At 37.2% G+C, this 27437-nt stretch overlaps 1 protein-coding gene and 1 pseudogene across 1 annotated transcript; one reads left to right on the top strand and one right to left on the bottom strand.

Moving 5' to 3' along the window:
- The first annotated feature begins 228 nt into the window (after positions 1-228).
- On the top strand, positions 229-2005 carry LOC104605984 (uncharacterized). The gene is made up of 2 exons (XM_010270963.3): positions 229-1054; positions 1218-2005. Exons 1-2 carry the CDS (start codon positions 893-895, stop codon positions 1689-1691), a joined length of 636 nt encoding a protein of 211 aa, XP_010269265.1. The 5' UTR covers positions 229-892; the 3' UTR covers positions 1692-2005.
- A 1760-nt stretch (positions 2006-3765) lies between these two features.
- Positions 3766-20181, bottom strand: LOC104606023 (protein CANDIDATE G PROTEIN-COUPLED RECEPTOR 7 pseudogene; annotated as a pseudogene).
- Positions 20182-27437: the final 7256 nt, after the last annotated feature.

The raw sequence follows: 27437 nt of genomic DNA, 5'->3' as shown, positions 1-27437 counted from the left end.
GGTTTGGTGGTCAAAGAAGACGAGGAAGAGAAAAATTAAATGGCGAAGAAATAAAACTATTCAGGAAGAGTAGTGATGGGAAGAAATATTGGCATTCTGAAGAGAGAGAGAGAGAGAAAGAGAGAGAGGGGTTATTTAATTCATGCCTCATAGGTTGTGGTTGTTTTAATAGCTCCTGATTTAAGGGTGTTGAGAGGCTTTAAAGTCAGTTGTTTGGGCAACCCAAGTGCGGAAGTTGGATTTATTGAAGAGCGATAAGCATTCAAACCTTCTTCAACTGTACACAGACTCCACCATTAAATGATCTTTCCATCCCTTGCTGGCTTGCTCTCCTCCTATGTATGATTGTAATTTCTCTCTCTCTCTCTCTCTCTCTCTGAATGCCACAGCTTATTGCCATTAACTCTTCAAGCCAAGCTAGCTCTCGGCTTATTGGCTTTAGCTTCAGCAGTTAGCCTCGAAGTCGAGGATGATCTGGAAGCGTAACAGGCATTCTTTGTACATGACATCAAGTCACGTAAGAACCCAGGTTGGTTGGTGTTGTTTTCTTCCATGAAAACCAACTTAATTTTGAGGTCTCGTTGTAAATACACTAGGAGAGCGCATAGGCTACCTTAATTGGCTTTAACAATCGTTCGGAGCTAAATTCAATGAACGAGGTGGGACCTTTTAAATGTCCTTTTAAAGCTGCTCTATTAGATTCTGGCTTTCAGTCCTTTCTTCTTACAAATATGGCTCGAAATCAGTCTATATAAACCCGCTTAGAATTCAGCATTTGATCACACAGAGGAGGAGTCAGCTGAGAGAAGAAGAAGAAGAAGAAGAAGAAGAAGAAGTGAGTGCCCTGATTTTCCTTCAAAGATATCACCTCTCTAAATCAAAGGAGAACACCATGTTAGAGTTGGAGATTTCGTCAAAGAAGAGGAGATGGGAAGAAATAGATGTCAAAGAGGATTTCGAGAAGCAATCAAAGTTATCAAAGGCCGTGGTTGATATTGAGCTCCAACTCGAAAGGCCCTTACCTGTGGAGTGGCAACGATGCCTCGATATCAAGGTATATAGCGTATGTCAAAAAGATTGCCTATATACGCTTATCATCATCATCTATCCTTTCAATTACAGTAATAGAAATGCAGCTAGCTGATCGCCTGATCCTATCCAGGGTAGAAAGATAAACGAACTAATAATGTTTTCTTGTGTTTTATCGATGGATGCAGTCTGGACAGATACACTTCTTTAACACCAGGACCCAGAAAAGAACCTCTAAGGATCCAAGGCAAAGCCCAGAGCGTTCGAGTCCCAGCAGCAACATCAGCTTGGACCTGGAGCTCAACCTCACTTGCGAGTCCCTTAGGAGCCGGAGCCAGAGCCAGAGGGATGACAATTCGACAAAGAGTGAGACCGGTGATGGTGACCTCCCACACAACAATTCAAACAATAGTATAATTCCACCATCCAAGAATTCCGGCAGCTGCTACGGCAGGATGGCACCGATTACTCCTCCTTCGTGGGTGTCATCGGAATCAGATGAACAGGAAATGGTAGCGGCCGTGTGCAAGCGATGTCATATGTTGGTCATGCTATGCAAGTCGTCTCCTGCATGCCCCAACTGCAAATTCATGCACCCTCCGGACCAAAGTCCTCCCAACCTACTCAAGCCAGGCTTTAGGCTTTTGTGCTGTAAGGATTAAATCAGGCCTACTGCCTCTTTTATTAAGATGCCAACTTAGTACCACCTAGCTACTCGTAGTCTTGTCTTTAACCGTTATTTGGCTCATCTATCTATATAGGCTCTATTCTCCGGCCTCAACCCACTTTTCTCCTGTAAGAAGAGAAAAAGCAAAGACCCAAAGAATAATACTAGAAACTATAAACTCAGAGGGAAAGAGAGAGTAAATTCTGATGATGTAAATAGACAAGAAATGGGGTTTTCTGTAAGGATTGCTCATTATCCTATTATCTAATCTAATGTAAAAGAAGGAAAAAGTAGTGCATTAACTTTTAATTAGGTTTTACTCTTTTAGCTAGTAGTTCTTATTCTGATTTGTAGAGATGTTTCTATTATGGATTTGTTACAGCTTTACGTGACCCTGACGTGTGTTCACTCTAAGGTGAAGGCGAGATCACACAATTAGATTCTTGTGACACCCAAATGTATATTGACCCATATATCTTTTTGGGTGAACGTGAAACTGAAACCCTTTAATTTCCATAAGTTTATTATGGGAACTTCACTACGTCACTTCTATAACTCTTAACCCACCCACCCTCTCCTCCCCAACATCAACCCTCCACCAATTCCTATGCGTTACTTGTAGTCTTGTACTTTCAAGTGTCGAGTACCATACAGAGTCAGCCTCTGCCCTTTAATAGAATATATATAATAACAAAGACAAAGGGTCTCTGGTTAAAATTTGTCTTGACGTCGTTAGAATATGAATCTATATATACTTTCTAGTATTCCGTATATCAAAGGTCTCTAGCCCAGTTTGACAAGTGTTTGATTTCTGTTTGAATTTTGTTTTGATTTACGTCTTTTAAACTTTTCTTTTTATATATTCCTGCTCCATTCGTATATGGTAAAAACATTTACAGTCTTTTTGTTTTGGGTGAAAGTGGGGTTATGGGTTTCAGTTGCTTAAAGTAGCTAGGAATTGAAGATGCGTTCACTTCATGCGTGTATGCTTACACCCACTTGTGTATGTGTGCGGCCACACGCGCACAGACTATAATTAATCATGGAAATAAGAATTTTTTATTAGTTATTAGAGACTATTATAATTACAAGTTAAGAAGATTTTCATTTTATAGCTAAACATACCAAATTGTAAGTAGATATGTTTTAGATTGACTTTTAAGAAAATCAAATTTGCTTTTCCTAGTGAATCTCTTTATTCACAGTTGAAATTAAGGAAAACATTTTTGCTTAATATTGATTCATTGTAGTGAAGGACTGAGGACAATTTATTTTATGGTATCCCTGAATAAAATTAAGTGAGGGATGCAGGATCAGAATGATAAGAATATCGGATGACAGTTGGTGGGAATCCTTTTATTATTTTAATTATAACGTCAATCACAATAAAAGCACAGCTAACAATTTCATAAAGAATCACCGAAATGATCTTTTCATGAGTAAATTTAAAGCACTCTATAATTAGCCAATAATATTATATTTATTTATATATGTATTTAAATAAAAATAATTTTAATAGAAAAAAGAAAAGAGATTAAAAAACTTGGTGGACATAAGAGTATATTTATTATGAGAGTGTTGGCTAAAAGACCTCGTATCCCAGTTTTAAAAATATGGATATGCCATAAACCAATTTGATAGAATGACTTTTATATTTGGATTAACGGTTCTCATAACCCTTGTATTATGCTGGCACTTTTGCTTTGAATAATCGAAAAGGTCAATTTAGATCCTAGACTTCAAAAAAAAAGTCAGTTGTAAGCAGATAATGCACGGTATTACTGATTTATAACCCGTTAACTAATGCACGGTACTAGTGACTTTGTTTGCAAGTGGATCCCACTAAATAAAATAAAAATCATTTAAATTATAAATTAATAAATATTGAGAATAATATATAAGTGGGTTTCATTTAAAATTTTCTCTTTTAAGAGAAAGTTATGATTTTCAAAACGAAGAATTGATCAGGTGACCGATTCCATTTTTTCTCAAAACTGGAATTTTACAAAAAAATATTGATTTGGTCAGTAAATCATTGACCCGTGTGATTGAACCGTTTGAACTATTTTAATATTTTTGTTTGGACGGGCCATCAGTTTGACTTGAAAACCGAACCCGTGACCAATTCGTTGTCCGATTCGCTTGAAGAAAATTATAGGTGTGCTCCACTTAAAATTTTCTCTTTAATTAATGACTCTCTCACTCACTCTACCGAATTTCCCTCCCCAGTCTTCTCCCTCCTTTCCACCTGCCACCGCCATTTTGCAACTCTCAACAGCGGCGGATGATACTCATCGAGAACAAAGAAATCATTTCTCTCAACCGGTCAAAACATATAACTACCAAGTAGAAAACAAGACTTGCAGTCTTTCATCCGCATTGCTCACCCACTGATACTTGTTAGTAGCAATCGTTCTGAGAGCAAACACCACAATTCTCGTAAACTTAGCCAAATTCCTCGCAGCCTTGCCATCAGTCTTGGATGTCTCCCTCAACTAACAAGAACACCTTAATCCAAGTTACCCAATACTTGATGAATGGGCCCATCTCCCCAATCACGACAGAAGCCAAATTTGCAGGAACCTGAAGTGTGATCACAATCATCAAAACCTTCTTCTCCCTTTCTTGTAAGAACGGCTTCAAGAACGACCATCCCGTGCCAATCAAGATGATGACAGTGAAAAGCAACACAACCCTGAGAAACTGGAACAAGTAGAACAGAACATCCCAACCGTAGGGGGTACCAATGACCTTGGCATAGTCTTGTCCGCAGCAGCGCAGATCAAATTCAAGGCCTTAATAAGGAGAAAATCAGCCATCCAGAGATGAATCCGGTGGACTGAGAGCTTGTTCGTGTAAGATCCAAAACACTAAGAAGGCTAAGTAGGACAGGGAGAAAGAAGAAAGAGAGCATAGGGAGCTGGGTCTGGCCTGCGGGGAGGTAGTCTTTGACGTCGTTGTCAATGTTGTTGATCTCAGTACGAATTGCCATGGTGACCTGACTCTGTGGTGCGCAATTAGCGAAGAAGAGAGTGTATTCATTGGGGTCGATGACGGGGTACGAATTGTTGATGGAGGTGCGTTGGGCTGTTAAGAGGACTATGAATGTGAAGAGGGAAATGGTGTAATGACTGTCAAGGACGCAGAATTAGGGTTTTGCTCGACTTCTATGAGGACTTGAATGAGGGCGGAGGGTCTTCTCCAGAGGAGGAAGAAGCCGAATCAAGAGGGATCGGGTTGGGACAGAGAAGAAGTGTAATACATCGTTGACTGCCACGGTAACGTAACCAGTGTGGGAAGGAGAAATAGGAACGCAATGAAGAGGACTGGGAGAATATTTCTTCCCATGATGCAAAAGTTGCAGAAGCAAAGAAAGAGTTGCAGCGGATGTAGAGGATGGAAAGGATGGAGAATCATCCGCCGCTATTGAGAGTTGCAATGGCAGTAGTGGGTGGAAAGGAGGGAGAAGATGGGGGAGCTAGATTTGGTAGAGAGAAGGACCCACCTATTAAAGAAAAAAAAAATTGGGTCTTTTCTGTTCAGTCTACCTCTGAAATCTTAGTTCCATCATACAGTTTAAATTTGAATTATTGTAGATCTGAAATTCAAATCAGAGTTCTAAGGTGGAGTGAAATCTACAAATCCCAAAAAAATTTAAGTGGGGCCTAACTATTACTTTATCTTAAAAGAGGAAATTTTAAATGGGATTCACCATATATTATTTTCAACATTTATTAATTTATAATTTAAATTATTTTTATTTTATTCAATGGGACTCACAATTTTTCAGTTTTTCGAGTTTATTAATGTTACGTCAGTATTTCCTATTATTTAATTTATTATCTAATGGATTATAATCAATGTCACCAACACGTGTGTTATTTGCTTACCATTGGCCTTTTCTTTGAAGTCTAAGGTCTAAATTGACCATTTTGATTGTTCAAGGGTAAAAATGCCTTTTTCCTATAATACAAGGGTTGTAAGAGCCTTTAATCCTTTTATCACCCATTTAATGTAGGTAGTATAGTAATATTAGAAGGCTAGAACCTTGTATACAAGCTGATTTTTGTGCCAATAGCTAACTTTTTGGTAGAATTAATCTGATATTGGGTCCCATTAATGCTCAAACATGGAATAGCTTGCAGGTTATGTGGCCCCTAACCCTATAAAACCCACAAACATGTCCAATGTCCTTAGATCTCAGCTTTACTCAGTTTTTTAAATCTTCAAAATAAGACTGTCAAAATTTAAGGAAAATTTATGATGCAGAAAAGATATAGTATGGAAAAAGTTTTGACTAATCAGAGTCCACCCATGAATTTTGATAAATTACACCTGATTGGCTACTATGTTTACAACTTCAGTTGACTAGTCAGAAATTTTTAAGATATCATATCTTTTCCATATCATGGTTGAACCCCAAAATTTAATATTCAAATACATCCCTGATTTTGAATTTGGTCCTTATCTAATTTTGGAAGCACTTGAATTAGTACTTTTCACCTCATTCGTTTTTCTCTTTTTCTCTCATTAAGTCCTATGTCTAAGGTATTAATTCCTATTTTACTCACCAATAAATTCTATAAATTAGATCTAAATTCATTACTTTTAATAATATAAAACTAATTAAAAGGAAATAAGTGTAAAATTAAATAAATAAAAAATATCCAAAATTTTGGCACATCTCTAATATTTTCTATTAATCATATTAAAGAAGACTCAAGTTTTTATTGATAATGAAAATGAAACACAAAATTTAAACTGACCCAATAGTCAACAAGTCAACCTTTAGTCTCAAATTTATTAACACTTGATGTCTAATGTATGTACGCATATACAACTATGCATCCATAGATGTATATATCCATGTATTTTTGTATATTTTGCTACAAGTATTTATGTATACATATTTATCTATCTATACATGTATGCATGTATATTGCATATCATGAATTTTTAATTTAAAGTGATGTTTTATAAACATTAACTATGTTGTTTTACACATAATAATGCTAATATATATTTAATTAACATGAACCCTTAGAATCTAAGAAATAAGTACATTTGGCAAAAAGTAGAGAAGTCGAACCCAACTTGAACCTGAACTAAACCCAACACAAACTTTTTGGGTAGGGGATAGGGTTTTAACAACTTAGGGTTGGGTTAGGGTTAACCTCAATCTGACCTAACCCGTCACAACTTGCACTGCTAATGATGATGATGATAATAGTTATAATGTGTCAAAAATTTTCACAAAATTTTTACATTTCTTTATGTATAAAAATAACTCTTATTTATCATACATTTTAATTTGGTAATATGAATGAATATAAAATATTATAGATTTGCCTATCTTTTTAATAAAATTTCTATATTTAGTATTTTTCTGTATAAACACAAGTAGGTACTATGCACATGCATAAATACATATTTATATAACATTTCTACATGCAAATATGAAGTTAAGTTTAGGGATGGCAATTTTCCCCATCCCCGGCGGGGACTCAACTTCCCCGACCCGATGGGGTCGGGGATGGGGATTGTTTTCATGGGGCGGGGACGGGGACAAGGATTAATAAGAATCCCCGATCGGGGTCAGGGTTAGGGAGGGGATTAAGGTCCCTACCCTGCCCAACCTTGATTATATATATATATATGTGTGTGTGTGTGTGTGTGTGTGTGTGTGTGTGTGTGTGTGTGTGTGTGTGTGTGTGTGTGTGTGTTATTTATATTATATATATCAAAACATATTAAAAATATTATTTATAACTTAAATTTTTATCTATTTTAAGTAAATTTATTTTTCAAAAAACATTCTATTATCTAAAAAAATTTTGGGGATTCGGGTCCCCACAGGGAACCCATCCTCGTTAGGGATCAGGGATGGAGGACAAATTGTATCCCAACAAGGATCAGGGACGGGGATGGGGGTTAATTTCAGAATTGGGGGCAGGGATGAGGAATATGATCCACGCCCTGAGCCCGCCCCATTGCCATTCCTAGTTAAGTTGGGTTTGGATTAGTCAAGGCTTGAACCCTAACCCAATAAGTTCATACTTTTCAAACCTAACCCAACCACCCTAATTTTTCAAGTCGGGTTCGGGCTAACCCAACCAAACCACCCTAACCTAAACCCAAGTTCATACTTGTAATCAACCCTTGTGATTAATGAATAAATTCAGTTTTTTTTTTGTTTTTTAATAAATTTATTTATTTGAGAATGGAAAGAGCTAAAATATATATATTAAAATCCATGGAGGAAATAGTTTTCACATAATAGTTGTAAACTTGTAACCAATGTTAGATTTGAGATTGTTCACCACTACTCTGGTTTAGTCTCAAGGAAGAAGACAATGAATAGTTTCTTTTATAAAGGGTGATTTTGAAATTTTGAAATGTTTCAAAATGCATCTGACGTCACATGCATCATATAATGGATAGACTGTTAACGATAGGTACTAAACTAGTAGATTTTGGGAGTTTAGGTACTACAATGGCACATTTTGAAGTTTAGGTACTAAAGTGAGACTTGCCCCAAAGTATAGGGAACTAATCTGCAATTTATCCTATTATAATTATACATATATAGAGAAAGTTTTCTCATTAATTTGATCAAGGAACTTCCATAAACAAATGCACGTATTTGTACCACATGGGGGATCTAGTGTCATTTGAAACTGTCCATCAAATAAAGAATTCATTGGATTGGCAACATGTTCAAACACAATTTATATCAACCATATGCCCCATCTTTTATTTGTGGATTTTTTCAATGAATATTATTTTCAAAATTATGATTTTTAAGAGCAAATTACAAAGACCTCCTATGCTATGGGGTCAATAACAATTAACCCCCTAAACTTTCACTTTGTGACAAATAGATCAATGGATTGGGTCATTTCTAATTCTTGCCTTTTCCAAGTTGATTCAAATCTAGAACTGATTATTTTATTAAATATATCATTTTTTATTTTCTTATAATTTTTATCATATTTTGTGTTTGAAATGATAAATTTGATAGATAGTAACGAGGATAATATTAATTAAAATGGTTAATTTATTAATATATAAATAATTTAGCATTTTCTATAATTTTTATTAAGATTATATTATCAAAATTTATATTTTATGATATTATAAATAAACAAATATAGTTTTCAGTATAATCGGTTCTAGACCTGATAGACCCGACTATTAATTGAGATGGTTTTGGGTTTGTGATTTTGTCTTGACTAATAATCAGTTTGGAATCGGTTCTATCTACACCCGACCCATTGACAATCATAGCGACAAAACACCCCTCTTCATTATAGTTTTGTCAATTAACTTCAAAAAAATTCTCATTTGTAATTTAAGATTTTGCCAATTCCCAAATTACTCTTTTTCTTGTTTATTTGAACCATTTATGTTCAATTAGTTTTCTAAATATAAAATTGAAGTCTTTTGAGTTGCTCTAATAAATGAAATGGTAGAGATTCCTTTATGATAGATATAAATTTAAGGTTTTGTTTGGTTTTCATAATTTCTTGATTTATTGTAGAAAGGAGTGGATAATTTTTAGATTTTAAAGTGAAGAGAGGCATACACGTTAGTGAAATGAAATAAGAATTTAAAGAAACTTGTTTTTGTAAGTTGGTGGAATGATTCTTGTTATTTTAGTTGGTTTCGTTTGGAAAAATGGAGGTATTTTTTGCAAATATAAGTTCAGGGGTAATTGTCTTTGACCCCATAGTATAGAGGGGTCTTTGTAATTTACCCTTTTAATGTAAAAGCAATGTTTAGAAAATCGGACCAGACTGGCCGGTTGGACCAATTGAATCATGATCTGGACCCCTTGTCTGTTCAATCATACCCCCAAAACTGCATTAGGTAAAAAATTGGCCAAAACCGGTGACTCGGACAATTGAATTGGAAAACGTATGACCCAGCCCCAATTTTAGAAAATTAGCTAGTTTTTAGAAATTTTTTTACCACACAAGTGCAAACTTCTAAAGGCATTAAGTTTGTTCTCATATGTCTGTTGTGATCATTTTTTAGATTTTGGCTAACTTTTTGAGATCTATGAGTTCCCAAGGCACCAAAGACGTATGGCCCCACTATTTTTGATAAAAAGATGCCTTTTTTTGCTTCAAATCTTAATTTTTATTATACAGAATCAAAACTAAAATAATATATATATATATATATATATTATATAAAATATACATACATACATACATATTATGTCATCATGGTTCGACCCCGGTTGAACCTCTAACTAGGGGTGCAACTTGGGTGGGCCTAACCCAAGCCCTGACCGACCCAACCCGCAATTTTACATAGGTTGGGCTTAAATTTTTAGTCCTTGGACTAGGCCTAGAACCAAAATTTTGGGCTTTTAAATTTTTCAAGTTGGGTTGGGGCCTAGCCCTTAAGAGGCCCAAGCCCAGCCCAACTTTATCCCAACCCAATTATATACATGTATGTGTGCATAGGTCGAACATATGCATGCATACATGCATATATGCATACTTTTTTGATAAACTATACACATACGTATACATGCATACATATACACACATGTATTATATCAATTTTTGGTGGAGGCTAATTGACCAACCCAAGCCCAACACAAGTGCATAAAACTTTTTTGTGTGTAAAAAACTTTTGTGGGGGCTAATTGACCTTAGGATTGGGCCTAGGTTGAGCTAAAACCCTACCCAACCCACCCGACTTGTACCTCTACCTCTAGCCCATGAACCTCTCCTTTTTCTGACTCGATGTCTGGTCTGGTTCTCTAGATATTTTGTAAAAGTAAAACTTACCAAGGTAGACCATTATTTGGTGTATCGGTACAATTTCAGGCTTTTACAAGCATGAAGACATGGGTTCAAATCTGAGGACAACCACTTTATGCAAAAAAATGCCATAGGTAGGACAAACTTTTGGTAATGACATTTTTGACAAAAGTAGACTTGTTTTTCACACATGGCAAGATGTAAGTCAGATTTTTCCTCACAAAGGGAGATGAGTTTAGCTTCCGCTAGGGCAAACCCCATTAGAGCAGCCTTTACAGCTTTGCACTGAGGGATGGGAGATATTCCCAATACAAGATTGCAACTGACAGTTGGAACGGTATGGGCACAGGCTTGCCATGAGGGAAGCCGATATCAAGGGAGATGTTCCTGATGTACAGATACAAGGGCTATGAGGTGCCTATGAGGACCAATTTTGTAAGGAGGAAATCCAAACTTGGCAAGATGTTTCAGACAAAGTTGTTTTCCAACAGGGTGCAAAGAGTGACTTAGAGACTTCTTTTAAGCTCCGATTTAAAGGACATTTTTGCCCAACTAATAGTGGTATACTTATTAATTTTTCTCATTTTCTGCCACTTTGGTAAATATAATATTGCATACTTCCTATTCCTCTGGGTCAGCCCTCGTTCACTCCACCGGTCCATACCAGCCTTGCAGTTCGCATGGCAGTTTTATTTCGCTATATTGAGGATATCTGACTCGTCGGAGTAGAGAACTAGGACCAAAGCTGACAGCAGCGTTGGGGGTTAATGGAGGGGGGTGGGCTACACCTATGTAAACCCATGAAGAAAACGAAAAGGTGGAGATAGATCGTTGATATCTCTCAGTCATTGTTTCATGCCTTTAGTTGAAAACTTACTTTATTACTAGAAAAGAAAGGTAAAAAGAAATAGAAAACCTAACATTTCTATGGAAGATTGGAATCAACTCAGCCTAGTTTCATATATACCCCTCAGTCCACAATCTTAATTTTGTTGATCGTCTCATCTTGCGGTTTAAGAAGATTATACATGGATCACAACATCTACTCGGCCATTAAAAACCGGCTAGTTACTAGTTATTAGTTTGTTTGCATTATAGAAGTGGCAATGTAGGTTCAGGAAATTGACCTGAGCTAGTGCGAGACCAAACCCATTTTCAAAGTCATTGTTTGAATGATATGCATCAAGCACATCAACCATATCCTTCTAAATGGAGTTTACTTCGACTACCCTTGACCGTATTAAAATTAAAGACCATGACTGACCAACCAAATGAGAGAGAGAGAGAAACAAAGAACAAGTAAAAAATCAACTTTATCCAACTCAAGTTTAACCAAGACTGATCAGCCTCATGAATGGGAGCTTGCATCCTCGAAAACTTTCTATTCCTGCCAAGATAGAGCAGCCACAACACCATTTACATTCTAACCTCACAACTAACGGAGTTCAGACTTAATTCCACGTATCAAATTTTGTTAGCCCTCTCAAATAGATTCTCATTTTCGTTTTTCTAGAACTACTCCCTCCTTTCTTCTCCCCCTACACTGCCATTGCAACCAATCACCATACGTTTGTCTACTGCAACAGCCGACTCTCAACCGTCGTTCATTCCCCATCCTGAGCCCAACTCTCTCTCTTCCTCTTCTTTATTCCTCCCCCTCACCTCTAGTTCCACCCTACTATGGCTCAGCTTGGAAAGAGTAGAAATGCAAATATGTACAGCGTAAATACATACAAAATATTACAAAATATAAGGTTTTGCACTCTACAATTTTGCATTTGTACTCCTTCCAAACTCAGCCTATGGATTTCTAGAGACCAGTGCTACCAACCATCAAAAAATGCCCTCAATAACAACATAGGGATTTCAATGGTGAATTCAGTGTAATAGAAGACGAAGAACATGGTTGAAATGCCACTGATAGGGATGGCAATTTTGTGGGAATTTTTGAGTATCCAACCCTTCTCGACCCTAATAGGACCCGTTAATCAAAATGCTATAGGGTTTGGGATTTTAGATTAAAACCTATAGAGTTTGGGACGGGTTTGGGTTTTGACTTTAGTGTATATTATATATCATGCACAAACTTATAAATTTTAAGTACTAAGATAATTATTCTATTATTAATATTTTATTTGTATAAATTTCTTTTGATTAAAATCATCATTTGATGTAAATTTGGATTTGATAGATTGTTTATTTCATTTAGTTACAAAATGCTATTTTTAAATATTATTTCTTTTAATTTTTAGTTGAAATTTTTAATCATATATATGTATTAATTATTTTAATGAACACAAAAGTTAATAAAATCTATTTTATTTCATTAAATAACACAAAAAGCGAGATGGCTTAATAGCCTAAGGTAGTACTAAGAGATTTGGTGTTATCATTAATTGATTTGGGTTCAAGTCACACTATAAGCATTAAGTAACAATTTTTTTAGTAGAAAACATTTGGTCAAGGGGTTAAAAGGGTAGGACAGGTACAGTGCCAATGCCCAAAAATTGAAGTCCCACAATGAGAGGTTCTTCTTCATGTCATTTTGACTTTGAGGAGTTGAGCCTTCACCTCTTTTAGCTTTGTTTTGTCCTTTATCCTTATTCCAATTTTGTTTAGCTTTGTCTCATCCTTCAATCGAATTAGAATGCAACCTTTCAACTGTATTCCAATTTCTCTCAATGCCTTGATAGTTCCTCCGGTTCTCAAATGTTGTAAAGTAATAGTAACAGAAATCAAAATGGAACTTATCGGTAATTTCTTTCCAAACCAAGAGACAGTAATGTTGTAGAACTGCGGTGATGAATTTGAGAAATTACAGAGAGGAGGAGTGAGTTGTGCCACTTGGTCACTCTCCTTAAAATCGCATTTGCCCCCTACAGTGTAGTTGGGTGAATGCAAATTAATTTCCATGATAAAACAACCCACAAGCCACTGGTAGGCGTGCACTCACTTACCAGACCACCGCAAACCACCAGGAATGATGCTTAGAAATCTGACACTCGACAGAGAATAGAACAGTGTTGTGTGCACTAGTCTATGTTTCTAGGTCGACTGACACTCTCTTTATAGAGTGTTCTTAGTCACTTGAATGGACCAGAAGTGTCTTTTCATTGAGATGTTTCTTCAAAACAATGCACCTATTCAAAGAGACATAGAGAAGAAGAGACATGAAAAAGGAAAAAAAAAACATTTTAAAAAATAAATTTGAAATTCAAAAGTCAATCCCAACCCCTCTCTTGGTGAGACACGTGCATACACGGACACGCACACCCCCAACCCCTCTCCCATGCATGTGAACATCTATATTGCTTTCCTCCTATGGGTTCCTACCCATAGATAGAGAAAGTCTATAGATATACTCAAACACAACTCCTTTCCCAGCAACGTGGGACAAAGAGTTTTCCCATTGATTTAAAGGAGGAAGGAGAAAAAGACAAAACAATAACATAAGGGAAAAATGAGACATTCTTGAAATTTTGAATCTCGCTCAAACAATCCCCCACAAGATTTAAAATTACAAGATCGGACATCTTGAGCATCATAGTGAAAAAAGTTTTCATGGTGATGTCTTTTGAACTCCAATCAACACTTAGGTATGACAGACTATGTTATAGAGTACAAATGAAGTCAGACTCCTTCGACCTTTCTTCTTTGTCATAACTAACTAATCTGCCAACCAGCTCAACTCACCATTTCTTTAGTGGTTCTTTTGTTTTGGAACATTTTGGCCTTGTTCCCCTCTTAGAATCATAAGTGTTTTAAAGAGTTAACCCTTAGATCTCTCTTAGAAGCAACCACACTTCGCACTCACTCAGGTTAGTTATTTAGTGTACACTGCACACACTATTTTTAACCAATTACAAGTCTTATATTCAACCTCCACATTTTGCAACGAGCACTATCTTATTTCAACATCTAGTAATGGGGCACAAATTGATAGTGCTTTCCCAAGTCACCTAGCAACTTGTTTTTACCCGTTTAATCTAATTACAGGGATCTCCTTTCACATAGGTTGGGTGTCCATCATTAATGACTTGTGTAATGGGCTTCAGCCCCATTCCTACTGGTGCCTCATAAACTACTTTAAAAGTTTGCGGTTTGGTTAATGAATCTACAAGGTTCTTTTTAGGCCTTACAAAATCCAAAGTGATTGTACCTTTGCTGAGGTATTGTCTTACCATGTTATGCCTTACTGTTGTAAGTTTTGTTTTGGCCTTGCCTATCACTACTTGACTATCACAATGGAGAGATATAGATGGAACTGGTTGTGGCCAAAGTGGTATATCTACCAATACGTTTCTTAGCCACTCTACCTCGGACCTTGCCAATTCTAACACAATGAATTAGGCCTCCATTATCAAACTTGTATTGCAGGATTGTTTTATTGATTTCCACGATACTGTTCCACCTCCTAAGGTAAAGACATATCCACTGGTGGAAGTTTTGAAATCCAGTTTGCATCAGTAAAGCCTTTTAAAACATGAGGAAAACCTAAGTAATGTAAATCAAAGTTTATAGTTCCCTTTAAATATTTTAATAGCCTTATTAGAGCATCCCGATGTTCATTTCTAGGATTATGAGTATATTGACTTAATTTTTCAACAGCTATTGCTATATCCAGTCTTGTGAAATTCATTTAGTAAGACATAGACCCAATTATGCTTGCATACTCCTTTTGTGAAACAGGTTCTCTTATATGTTTCCTTAAGTGAATACTACAGTCAAGTGGTGTTTTAACAGGTTTACAGTCATAGTGTCCAAACTTTCTAAGAATACTTTCTACATAGTGTGACTAGGAGAGAATAAAATTTCCTTGTTGTTTTTAAATTTTAATCCCCAATATCCCATAAGCCTCACCCATGTCTTTGGTATCAAATTTGGACATTACGAACTATTTTGTTTCTTTCACTACCTCCAGACTTATTCTCATTATTAGCATATCATCAACATATAAACAGATCATGACACGTTTATTATTTACAAACTTGTTGTACCCATTTGTTACTAACACATTATCAAACTTTTCATGCCATTATTTGGGAGCTTGTTTTAAGCCATACAACGACTTAATTAGTTTGTACACTTTGTTTTCTTGTCCTAGCACTATGAAGCCTTCAGGTTGCTTAATATATATTTCATCCTCTAGTTCTCCATTTAAGAAGGTTGTTTTTACATCCATTTAATGAACTACCAATTTATAAATGGAAGATATAGCAAACAAGACTCTAATTGTAATTAACCTTGCAACTAGGGAAAATGTGCCAAAAAAACATACATCTTTCTTTTGTTTAAAGCCTTTAGCAACTAAAGCGGCTTTGAATTTATCTATTGCATCATCTAATTTTAATTTTTTCTTAAAAATCCACTTACAATCTAATCCCTTAGTTCCAGGTGGGAGATCTACAAATTCACAAGTGTGATTAGTGACTAAAGAGTCCATTTCACTTTTTATGGCTTCTTTCCAAAACACTGCATTAGGGGAGCTTACAACTTTCTGATATGTTATTGGGTCTTTGTCAACTAGAAATGTGAACATTCTATCACCCAAGTTTGTTTCTTTTCTTTATCTTTTACTTCTTCTCAAGTCCAGTTCTTGATTATTGGAATCAATGTTTCCTGAACTAAGTGAAATACTATTTTCTTGAGCATTTAACCCTTGTTCTTGGTTTCTATTATAGACTTGGGATGGTTTCCTACTTATTGTTTCCCTTTTCTATGGGAAGATATGCTCAAAGAACTCTGTGTTTCGGGACTCAATTATTGTGTTGTATTCTACAACATTTTCTATTATTTTTATTAGAAGGAATTTGTATACTACACTGTTTTGTGCATATCCAATAAAATACACAGTTACAAGTTCTGGGTCCCAGTTTCTTTCTTTTAAGTTCAGGTATTTCGACCTTTTCTAAGCAACCCCAAACTTTTAAATAGTTTAGGTTGGGTCTCCTATTATGCCAAAGATTAAAAGGCATTTGACCTTTCTTCTTATGAGGTACTCTATTGTATAGGTGACAAGTGTGAATGTCGGAAAAAAAAATGGCTCACTTTGCCACTTGGGCTGGAAATGGAGTCGCCACCCATCAGATTAAAAAAATGGAGGTGATGGGACCTCCGGGAATAATTTTTAAAAATGTTTTCATTTTAGTAATGACTCCAAAGACCGTGGCACCGGTTAACCAGTCCGGGTAAGACTTGGAAGGGAGAGGGAAGGGGTTAGACACCCCTCTCCTAGGTCCAATAGGTGGGGCCTACATGGTACTCAAGCCTTCAGTTAGAAGTAAAAAAATCCTAATTAATTAAAGAAAGCTACTAAGGACAAAAATAAGGTTCAACAAACCAAAAGCTCAAAATGATAAGTACATACATTCTTTCTCTTTTCATGAATTTGAAGATACTATCATTAGCATTACTTTCCAAAACAAGCTTTAAATAATACTGAGAAGATTCTAGAAATATAACACAAATGAAAGCAAGCCAGAAGCAGGGGCCTACTATTGTATTGTCATCTTATTAAACCTGAATCAAGAATTACATCTCTTGGTAAACTTCTAGAGATTGCCCCTCCAACTAATTCAATCAAAGGATAATAAGAGGAAAAAGTGTGACCACACTATGCAGCAGATCAACTATGAATTTAACAATGAATCACAAACTTCTAGAAAGGAGACAGGATTTCTACGAAACAAATCTTACTCCGAAGAAATCTAACTGAAAACATACCACCTAGAAAATATTAACAAAAGGAAGAAAGAGGATTCAATGAACACTCTAAAAGAGATCGATCTAAACACAATTTTAACTTCAAATAACAAGATGAGGAATCTAACAATGAAACAAACTCACATTCATAGTACTATTCGAGACATATATGGATTAAACCTGAAAACTATCAACACTAAATCTAAAAGAATAAAATAAAAACAAAAAATGAATAAAAAAAACAAGGAGTAACTGAACAACAACATAACATACAATAGTACGTACAGATCTAACCACACATGATAGTAGACAATGAACTAAACTACAGGTTTGGTTCAGCTGGAAACCTACCAACAGGAACGAGTCCAATGGAATCTGCTCCGTCAGTCTAATCCCCAACCTTGAACCCTCACTGTCAAAGTGAAGTGATAAAGGGTTGGTGCGGGTTACTTGAGGGATGTCCTAACCAGAGGTTCGATGCAGCGAATGGAAGTCTAGATAAATTTGGTGTATCTTGCAGGAGACAATAAAAAACTATGGCAATCGCATGGATCCTCCCGACCTCTGAAGTTCACTGGCTTCCTGAGGAAGTCTGCCGAACAGGGGGAGTCGTAGTTCATTGATGGACGTCGAATATGCAGTAATCTTCTAGAGAACAAATGAGATAAGTGATGGTGTTAAGGATGATGAATCTCACTCTAAATTTCGTAGGAGGAGAGGGATTATCGAGAAAGAGAGAGAGAGAGAGGTGGATGTCGTCACTATTCGTCGAAGGAGATGATGAACAGTGATGAATGAGCGATGGGCTTCAGACTAGAGGAAGGAGAGGGAGGCGAAGGTGGAAAATGATCAGGAAAGAAATACAAGAAAAAGGGATAAAGGAAACCGGCGAAATCTAATGAAGAGGATGACGAAATCGTCATCGCCTCCAATGGTCTAAGCGAGAATGACAATGAATAGTAAGAGCTTCCCTCCTCTTCTCCACGTTTGCTTTGCTTAGGGTGAAAATGAAGGGTTCGGTTCCTTTTAAAAATGTGTTAGGGGGTTTTGTAAATTCTGAAATATTAAAGGGGTATTTTGTACTTTATGATTTTTGACCTAAAATGGTTCAAAGGGGATGGTCGGACCAGGGTTTTTGGTTCAAAGATGAGGTTTGGTTCAGCTGATATAGGGTTAAAGTGGGTTTGACCGTAAATAAGGATTTGTAAGAGCAGACCCGTAAACAAGGGTATTTTTGGTTTAAAGTTTATAAGGTGGGATTTTTGGACATTCTAAGTTGATTGACGGGGTCAGATTGGCCCAACTAGGCCCGGATTGGGCAGATCTGGAAAGGTTTCAATTTGGTTAATCTGAGGGCTCAAAATGGAATCTTTGTGTGATGAAGGGGCAAATAAAGGCAGTTTTGGGTGAAATTTCACAAGGTAGGGTTATTAGGAAATTTGAGGTGACTGGTAATGTTAGATTGAACGAACTAGGCTCAGATCAGGTAGATTTGTAATCCGGTAAACCTATAACCTTAAAATATAATATTTGTATAATTGAGGGTAAATGGAGATGTTTTGGGCTGAGATTTCATATGTAGAGATTTTTTGGTATTCTGGGGTGATTGGAAATGTTTGATTGGCTTATGTGTTCAGATCAAGAGGATATGGGTTGTAGGTACGAGAAGGGTCGAAATAGAATCTTTGTTTGATGGTCGGGTGAATGGTGAAATCTTGAGTTAAAATTTCATGGGTAGGTGTTTTGGGATGTCCCAGGTTTGATGGTTATATCTGATCTAATGGTTGAGGTGTAAGTGATGATCAATCGGGGATCATCGAATAGGTATCAGGTATGTTTAACGGTGGATTTGAGGGCTCTCGGGGTAAAATTCGGGTTGTTTGGGGTTTTGAGGTGTTTCAGAGAGGTTGGATGAGATTGATCGGGTGTTTGGGGAAATTGGAGATTTAGGTGGCAGACCGAACAAAAATTGGATGCTAACAACAAGCCGTTAGGATTGGTTCTCCCCACATGTTCAAAGGTGCACCCAAACTGATTAACATACCACTCATCATTTCTTTTAATGTTCAATTTAGTCTTTCTGCAACTCCATTAGATCCAGGCTAGTAAGGGGTTGTGGTTTCATGGATGATTCCATTTTCTTCAAAAAATTCCCTTATGGTTTCTCCATCATACTCAATCTTTCTATCTATTCTAAGTCTTTTTATTTTCTTTCCTAATTAATTTTCTACTTTAGCCTTATATGCTATAAAGGCTTGACCAACCTCATCTTTTGATATAAGTAAAACAACTTTTGCATATCTAAAGAAGTCACCTGTGAAGGTTATATAATATCTTTTTCCTCCTTTAAATTCATGAGACTTAAGATCTCTTAAATCGTTGTGTATAAGTTGGAATAGTTCAGATTCTCTTTCTACACTTTTATGAGGTTTTTTAGTGAATTTTTCTTCTATGCATACTTGGCATTTTTCTGTTTTAAATCTATGGGAACATTCAATACTCCTAACTTAGATAACCGTTTTAGATAAGGAGCACTACGATGTCCTAGTCTAACATGCCAAAAATCAAAAGATTCAATAATATAAGTAGAAGAAGAAACATTCTTATTCATAAAAACATCAAAAATATTTAGTACAAATAGTCCACTAGCATTATATCCTTTTCCAACAAATACATTATTTTTAGTTAACACAGTTCTATTTGCTTCAAATAGGAGTTTCAATCCTACTTTGTTGAGGAGCGCTCCCAATACCAAATTTTGACTGATCTCCAGTACATGCAGCACGCCATTTAGCATTAGGATCTTTTTTGAAGTCAGTTTCAAGAGTACCTTTCCCTTGTCGATGACCTTCAAAGTTTGTGAGTTTCCCATGAAGACTTGCTCTCACAGAAGGAACTGCAATCTCCACATATGTGCTTAGTAGCACCAGTGTCCAACACCCACTCCTTTGGTTTATCAACCAAGTTTGCCTCAATTACTATGGTTGCAATGATGTCCTCAGTCATTAACCTTTGGCTTTCTAGAGTCTTTCTTCTTTTGGTACCGGTAGTCTTTCTTGTAATGCCCAGATTTACCACATACAACTATTTAGATTCAGACAACTACTTGATTCAAAGTAGTGCCCTTTCTCTTGTGCTTCATAATGGTTTTAAAATCATTCCATGTATGTGGCAATTTCTCTATGAGAGAACCGGCAATGAATTTAACTGGCAATTTCATGCCTTCTTTTGCTAGTTCCCCCACAAGCACTTCAAACCATAGTTTAAAGTACTAATACAATATGCCTGGGCGTATCTTTTGAAAAGATATAGTGCAAAACGCCTATTTCCAGGTGTTTCAGACCCCCAACTTTTTTTAATAATAAAAAACACGTTTTAAGCTTCCAAAAAAACCAAACTTTGAAAAAAATCTTAAAAAAAGGTGTTTCAGTCATTTCTAAGTACCGATACAATACGACCGAAATGTGTATCGTATCAATAATTTGAACCTTGCTTGAAACTCATCTATTTAGGCAGAAACGTGCATGTCTTCTTTCATGGTAAAATGTAGGAAATTGGCAATTACATATTTTTTATTTCTGGCATTTTCCAAAGCATATTTATTGTCCAAAGCATTCTAGATTTCATAGGCAAAATTGTAGGAGTAGTAGACATTATAGAGTTCAATGGACAAGCAGTTAAAGATATAGTTTTTGCATAGGTGATCAGTTGTGATCTAGTGTTCTGCAATAACAGAATATGTTGGTTTCTCCATGTTTAGTGGGTTCGGTTCAGTCAAAGTTGATGCTACCCCTAACTATTCTAAGGCAAAAAGGAGGTGTTGTCTACAACGCTTGTCTTGTAGTTGGTTCCATTAAAGGAGTCAATCTTAGAGAAATTGGGAACTGTTGATAGTATCTGGTTCCTCATGATAGGGTGAGCAAAGATAGGTTCCATAAATGCAGTTTAAAGATTGTTGTAAAATAATAGTAACAGAGGAAAAATGGAACTTATCGGTAATCGCTTTCCAAACAGAGAGACGGTAGTGTTGTAGAACTGCAGTGATGAATCTGAGAAATTGCAAAGAGAAGGAGGAATGAGTCGTGCCACTTGGTCACTCTCCTAAAACTGCATCTGCCCCCTACGGTGTAGCTGGGTGAATGCAAATCGATTGCCATGATAAAACAACCCACAAGCCATTGGTAGGCGTGTACTCATTTACAAGACCTCCGCAAACCACCAGGAATGATGCTTAGAAATCTAACACTCGACAGAGAATAGAACTGTGTTATGTGCACTAGTCTATGTTTCTAGGTCCACTAACACTCTCTTTATAGAGTGTTCTTAGCCACTCGAATGGACATAGAAGTGTCTTTTTAAAGAGATGTTTCTTGAAAACAGTGCACATTTCGAAGAGACAGAGAGAAGAAGAGATAGGAAAAACAAGAAAATATTTTAAAAAATAAATTTAAAAGTTAAAAGTTAAACTATTTAAGCTGATCAAAGGTAAAAAACTAATTTTGTGGGACACGCACACACATGTACATGCACCTACAGCCCAACCCGGCCCAGCCTGGCTCACACGTGTGAAAGGCACCCCCAACCCCTCTCTCATACATGTGAACATATATAGCGCTTTCCTCCTATGGGTCCCTACCCATAGATAGAGCAAGTTTATAGATATACTCAAATACAACTCCTTTCCCAGGAAATGCAGGAGAAGGAGTTTTTCCATGCATTTAAAGGAGGAAGGAGAAAAAGACAAAATAACTACTAGGAAATCCTTGTTATTGCATGTACATCCTCTTCTTCTTATTGCTTTCTTTTCACCCTTCCATTGTTTTTAGCAACTTCTTTTCCTTTTTCTATCTTATAGTTTGTGGTTTGAAATCCAAAATTATTCTTTCTATCAAAGTCCATGACTATGAAAGACAAACTATTAGAACTTCATTTGATCATTTATTATGGGATCGTTTATTAGGATGATGTTATAGTATTATCCCATCAAAATAGGAGGAAAAAACTATTTAGGTTTAACAAAAATGCAATAAATAGAATGACCCATGAAAACCAGAAAAAGCAAATCACAAGAAACTAAATCCTAAAATACAAATTCACACACATTGGTGTAGGTGGTGGTGGCCAGTGGGGTGGGGGTAGGGCTGTCAAGTGGACTAGATTTGGTCCAATCAGGTCCAATCCAACGTTGGTCCATTTACAAATGGACTGGACCAAATCCGGTCCAAACCCCATACAAACAGGATCTAGTCCAGTCCAATTGAAATTCAAACCGGTCCAAATTAAATGTTTTTCTCATAAAATGTTTTCCCTACTCACAATCCATAAGAGTTCACAATGGTCACTAAGAAAAAACAACAACAATCAACGGACGATAGCCTCTCAACATATATGTGTCATCTTTTCATTGGTTGAGTTTTGGTAAAGCAACACTCCTTCCAAACCACGTACAAACCCTGGAAGGCAGGAAAATTTGCCCCCTCCCTAGATAATATCCCACCGTCCATCTCTATAAACTTGGAGAAATCTCAATCGTAGCTTGCGGCATTGCTTGTCCCTCGCTAGTCGCCATGCAGCATGCTGACAGTCGTTGTTTTCTATAAAAAGAAAAGCCCTCCAGACCTCTAGCATCTCTCTCTCTCTCTCTAGTTTCTTGGGTTTTAATAAAAATGGCGGCGATAATTGCACATCAAATCAGTGCCCTATTTGTGATGCCCATAGCTTCATAAAAAAATAGGAAAGTGTCAAGTGATCAGCCTATTGCGGTAGTCAGTGTATCAACTCTCTGGAAGACACCCTTACGGCCTATGAACTAAAGGGATGTGAGATCTAGCATATGGATGGCCGAACCCTACAGGAAGGTTGGGCAAAATTTCAAAAAATTCTTTGCTCCTATCCGGGAATCCTATTCCCAAATTAGAAAACTGCATTTTCAAGGTTCGTTCTTGTAACCAAACCAAACCAAATCTGAAACCAAATAAAGGGAGGGATATACCTGATACGGAATCCATGCAAGAATACTCCTCCCAACGTAGGTGTTCACGCCCAAAGAGAGTACCAAATCCTTCATCCACTGAAAATGACACAGCTTAGGATGAGGCAGGATCAACAGATAGTTCTTCACCAAGAACTAGTGATTCTTTAGCAAGAATCGAATGGGACAGTGAGCACAGCTTCTAGATTGTCTCTTCTGGCAGGAAACAACATCAAGATCAAATCTTGATTCAATCCAAGAATTGGAGATCGAACAGGGTGGAGCGGCAAGAGTAGGAAGAAAAAGAGCAGAAGGCAAGAACAGTTTAACTGTGTTGTCTTCTCTTTGTATTCAGTGAATGAGTTTTTGGTAGTTCGTCATGTTCTCCTATTTATAGCCTTAAAGAAACAATTTCCTAATCTCATTAGGAGTTTCCTAATCCAAATCTTTATTTGGATCTGGACTCTTTAACTGATAAGGATAATCCCTTATCTTATCTATAGATAAAGTTCAACCTTCCTAATCAAATTAGGAGTTCCTTTAATCCAAATCTTTATTTGGATCTGGACTCCTTAAGTGGATGAGGATAATCTCTTATCTTATCTGTTAATCCAAATCCCAGATCCGCCCCTGTTTAACTAATCTAATTAACCTAATTTCAAATGGGCTTTTAGGCCCATTAAGCTTTCAGGCTCACTTCCACTTTAATGCTAGCTAGCTTGGCTCTCTTTGTATGGCATGGGACCCTATCATTGATCTACACATCAGCCACATGGGTTCAGCCTAGCCTCTGTTACAAGGTCAGGCCGAATTTACTACTAAATACAGTGAAACCCTGAGTTCATCACTATGGGCTCTTAATGGGCCCAACATTTACACTAAATAGTCCTTGGGTCTAGCCATTTTATGAAGGCCCAAGAATTGTGGACAGATGCAAGATTAGCCCATCAGGTATAACCCTCAATGGTCTTACACTTAACCTCTCAGCCCATAATGATCAAACACTGTCCGACAAGAGAGGACCTCTCCCTCGGCTGTAAGGTGCAGTGTTGCACTCTCTACTCACATGGATCCTGGGAATTAAAACCTTTTGCAAACATTTTGAAACCATAATTGCAAAAAAAATTTCAATGGTTGAAATCAATTGCCAGCAGTTTAGGTTTCCATCAGAAAGAGTGCATCCCCGATCATTCACTTTGTCTGATAAAGGGGCTAATCCTGTCACTATGATCACCCACTCAAATGAATTCTCAGACTGTCCCAACATACCTAGGTTTTGACCCCCCCTAAGGATCTCACTGATTGGTATATCAAAGACAGTCCAATCCGACACCTAGTGTAGCATCATAATCGAGTCTAGGGGTTAGGTGTAACATTCCAGTTTTGCCCATCTGTCTCCAAGGTCCAGGGTAATACTGGAATTTTGGTCCAGTTTAGGGTTTCAAGAAAACCCACACTACATGTACCTTAGGTCTCACCTTGGTAGCTGAGACAAGCCACTCCAACCAACTTGGTGGTACATCAATGTCAGCTTTGGCAGGATAAATCTCCCCAAATCTATCCAACAGCTGTGAAGATTCTAAACTAACACGAGTCTCATATGTGTCCAGTTTAAGGGTATTACACAGAAAAACACTATAATAACATGAATTAAATATGTATTTTATTCATTTACAATAAATGTCATAATGTACATCATGCTGATTAGAGCTAAGGGAATACACTATCTAACAACTTCCACTTGCACTTAGGTTCAATCAGGTATAAGTCGGAGTCCCATACTTTCCACGTGTTTCTCAAACACTTCCAGTGTTAGTGGCTTAGTCAGGTCTGCTACATTTTCCACTGATGCTACCTTTTGAATCAGGACATCCCCTCTTCCAACTATCTCTTGTAGTACATGGTACTTCCTCTCGATGTGCTTTGACTTTGAGTGGGCCCGTGGCTCCTTGGCCTGAGCAATAGCTCCAGTGTTGTCACACAACAATGGAATGAGTGATGTGCTGGATGGAACCACTCCTAACTCCTGAATGAACTTCTTCATCCATACGACTTCTTTGGCAGCTTCACTTGCAGCAATGTCATCGGCCTCGATTGTTAAATCTACAGTGGACTCATGTTTGTTGCTTTTCCAGTTAACTACAGGACCCCACTGTAAAGATGTATCCTGATGTAGGCTTTCTATCATCTGGGTCCAACTGGAAATTGACATCGGTATACCTAAGGATTTGTAGTAAACTACCATCGAATAGTAGACAAAACTCTTTTGTCCATCGAAGGTATTTCAGTATGTTTTTCACAGTGGTCCAATGCTCTTGTCCTGGATTAGATTGGTATTTACTTACCACACTCAAGGCCTAAGCTATGTCTGGCGAGTGCACAGCATGGCATACATGATGCTCCCTATGGCAGATGCATAGAGAACTTCCTTCATGCCCTCAATTTCCTCAGGTGTCTTGGGAGACATACCCTTGGAGAGAGTGACTCCATGCCTAAAAGGAACATTTCCTTTCTTAGAGTTCTCCATACTGTATCTCTTGACTATTTTATCAATATAAGTAGATTGGGATAATCCTATTATCCTCTTCGATCTATCTCTATAGAGTCGAAGTCCTAAGATATAAGTTGCTTCTCCAAAATCTTTCATGGAGAATTGCTGCGAAAGCCATACTTTCATTGCAGTCAACATTCCTACATCATTCCCAATAAGTAGAATGTCGTCTACAAATAGAACAAAGAACGTAACCTTATCCCCACTAGTCTTCCCATAAACACAGGGCTCATCCAGATTCTACTCAAAGTCAAACCATTTGACAGTAGAGTCAAATCGGATGTTCCAGCTCCTAGAAGCTTGCTTAAGTCCATATATGGATCGGTTGAGTTTACATACCATGTGTTCCTGACCTGCAACAATAAAACCTTGTGGTTGCTGCATATAGATACCTTCAGTAAGATCATTATTCAAGAACGTGGTTTTGACATCCATTTGTCAAATCTTGTAGTCATGGTATGCTATTATAGCTAGCAGAATCCTAATAGATTTAAGCATGGCCGCGAGCGAAAAGGTTTCCTCATAATCAATTCCTTCTTTATGAGTGTACCCTTTTGCCAAAAGACGAGTTTCGTAGGTCTCAACATTTCCATCAGGGCCCTTCTTCCTCTTATAGATCCATTTGCAACCAATTGTTTTTACCCCAGGGAGTGGATCTACTAGAGTTCAGACTCCATTGGTCTCCATTGAGTCCATCTCAGCTCTCATGGCATCTACCCACTTCAAGGAATATATGTCCAACATAGCTTCCGTATAAGTCACGGGATCCTCCTCACTGGTCATGGCTTCCACCAAGTAACTTTCTTGGTCATAACCGTAATGAACTAGAGACCTGGATGCCCGGGTAGATCTCCTAAGTTGGTCATTTACTGGAGCTTGTGGGACATCTCCCACTACTCCTGAGCTCTCCTCATTAAGAACAATTTCCTGACGATGATTGTTCAGGATGTAATCTTCCTCCAAGAGATGGGCATTTCGATTATAGAACACCTTCTGTTCTCTTGGATCATAGAACAAATATCCTACAGAGCCTTTTGGGTATCCTACAAATAGGCAACGGCTAGTTTTAGATTTCAATTTGTTAACACTTGTTCTTTTAACATGTGTCGGACAACCCTAAATCTTCAAGTGTCTTACACTTGGTTTCTTACTAGTCCAAAGCTCATAAGGAGTCTTCGGAACGGATTTGGTTGAAACCTGGTTCAACACATATATCACAGTCTCTAATGCATAACCCCAAAAGGATGTGAGTAGTTTCACGTGTACGAGAAATGATCGGACCATATCCAATAAAGTCCGGTTCCTCCTTTCTGACACACCATTTAAGTGTGGTGTAGCAAGAGGAGCTAGTTGTGATACTATCACATTTTCCTTTAAGTAGTCCCTAAATTCAACAAAGAGATATTCACCTCCTCGATCAAATCAAAGGGACTTAATGTGTCTCCCCAATTGCTTCTTGACCTCTTGCCTTAACTCTTAGATCTTTTCAAAGGATTCAAACTTATGTATCATTAGGTATACGTAACCATATCGAGAGTGATCATCGATGAATTTTATAAAATAAACGTGTTGGTTACGTGTCCTAACATTCAGGGGACCATATACATCTGTATGTATAAGGTCAAATGTGTCTATTGATCTTTCAGGCTTACCGTTAAATGGTCGTTTTGTCATTTTACCCTGAAGGCAAGGTTCACAAGTTGGAAGATATTCTACAGTTAGAAAATCCAAAGGACAATC

Source organism: Nelumbo nucifera, chromosome 1, assembly GCF_055504915.1.
Source record: "Nelumbo nucifera cultivar China Antique chromosome 1, China Antique-T2T, whole genome shotgun sequence".
Lineage (NCBI taxonomy): Eukaryota > Viridiplantae > Streptophyta > Magnoliopsida > Proteales > Nelumbonaceae > Nelumbo > Nelumbo nucifera.
Note: the sequence above shows the minus strand (reverse complement) of the source record. Positions and strands in the feature narration are given on the sequence as shown.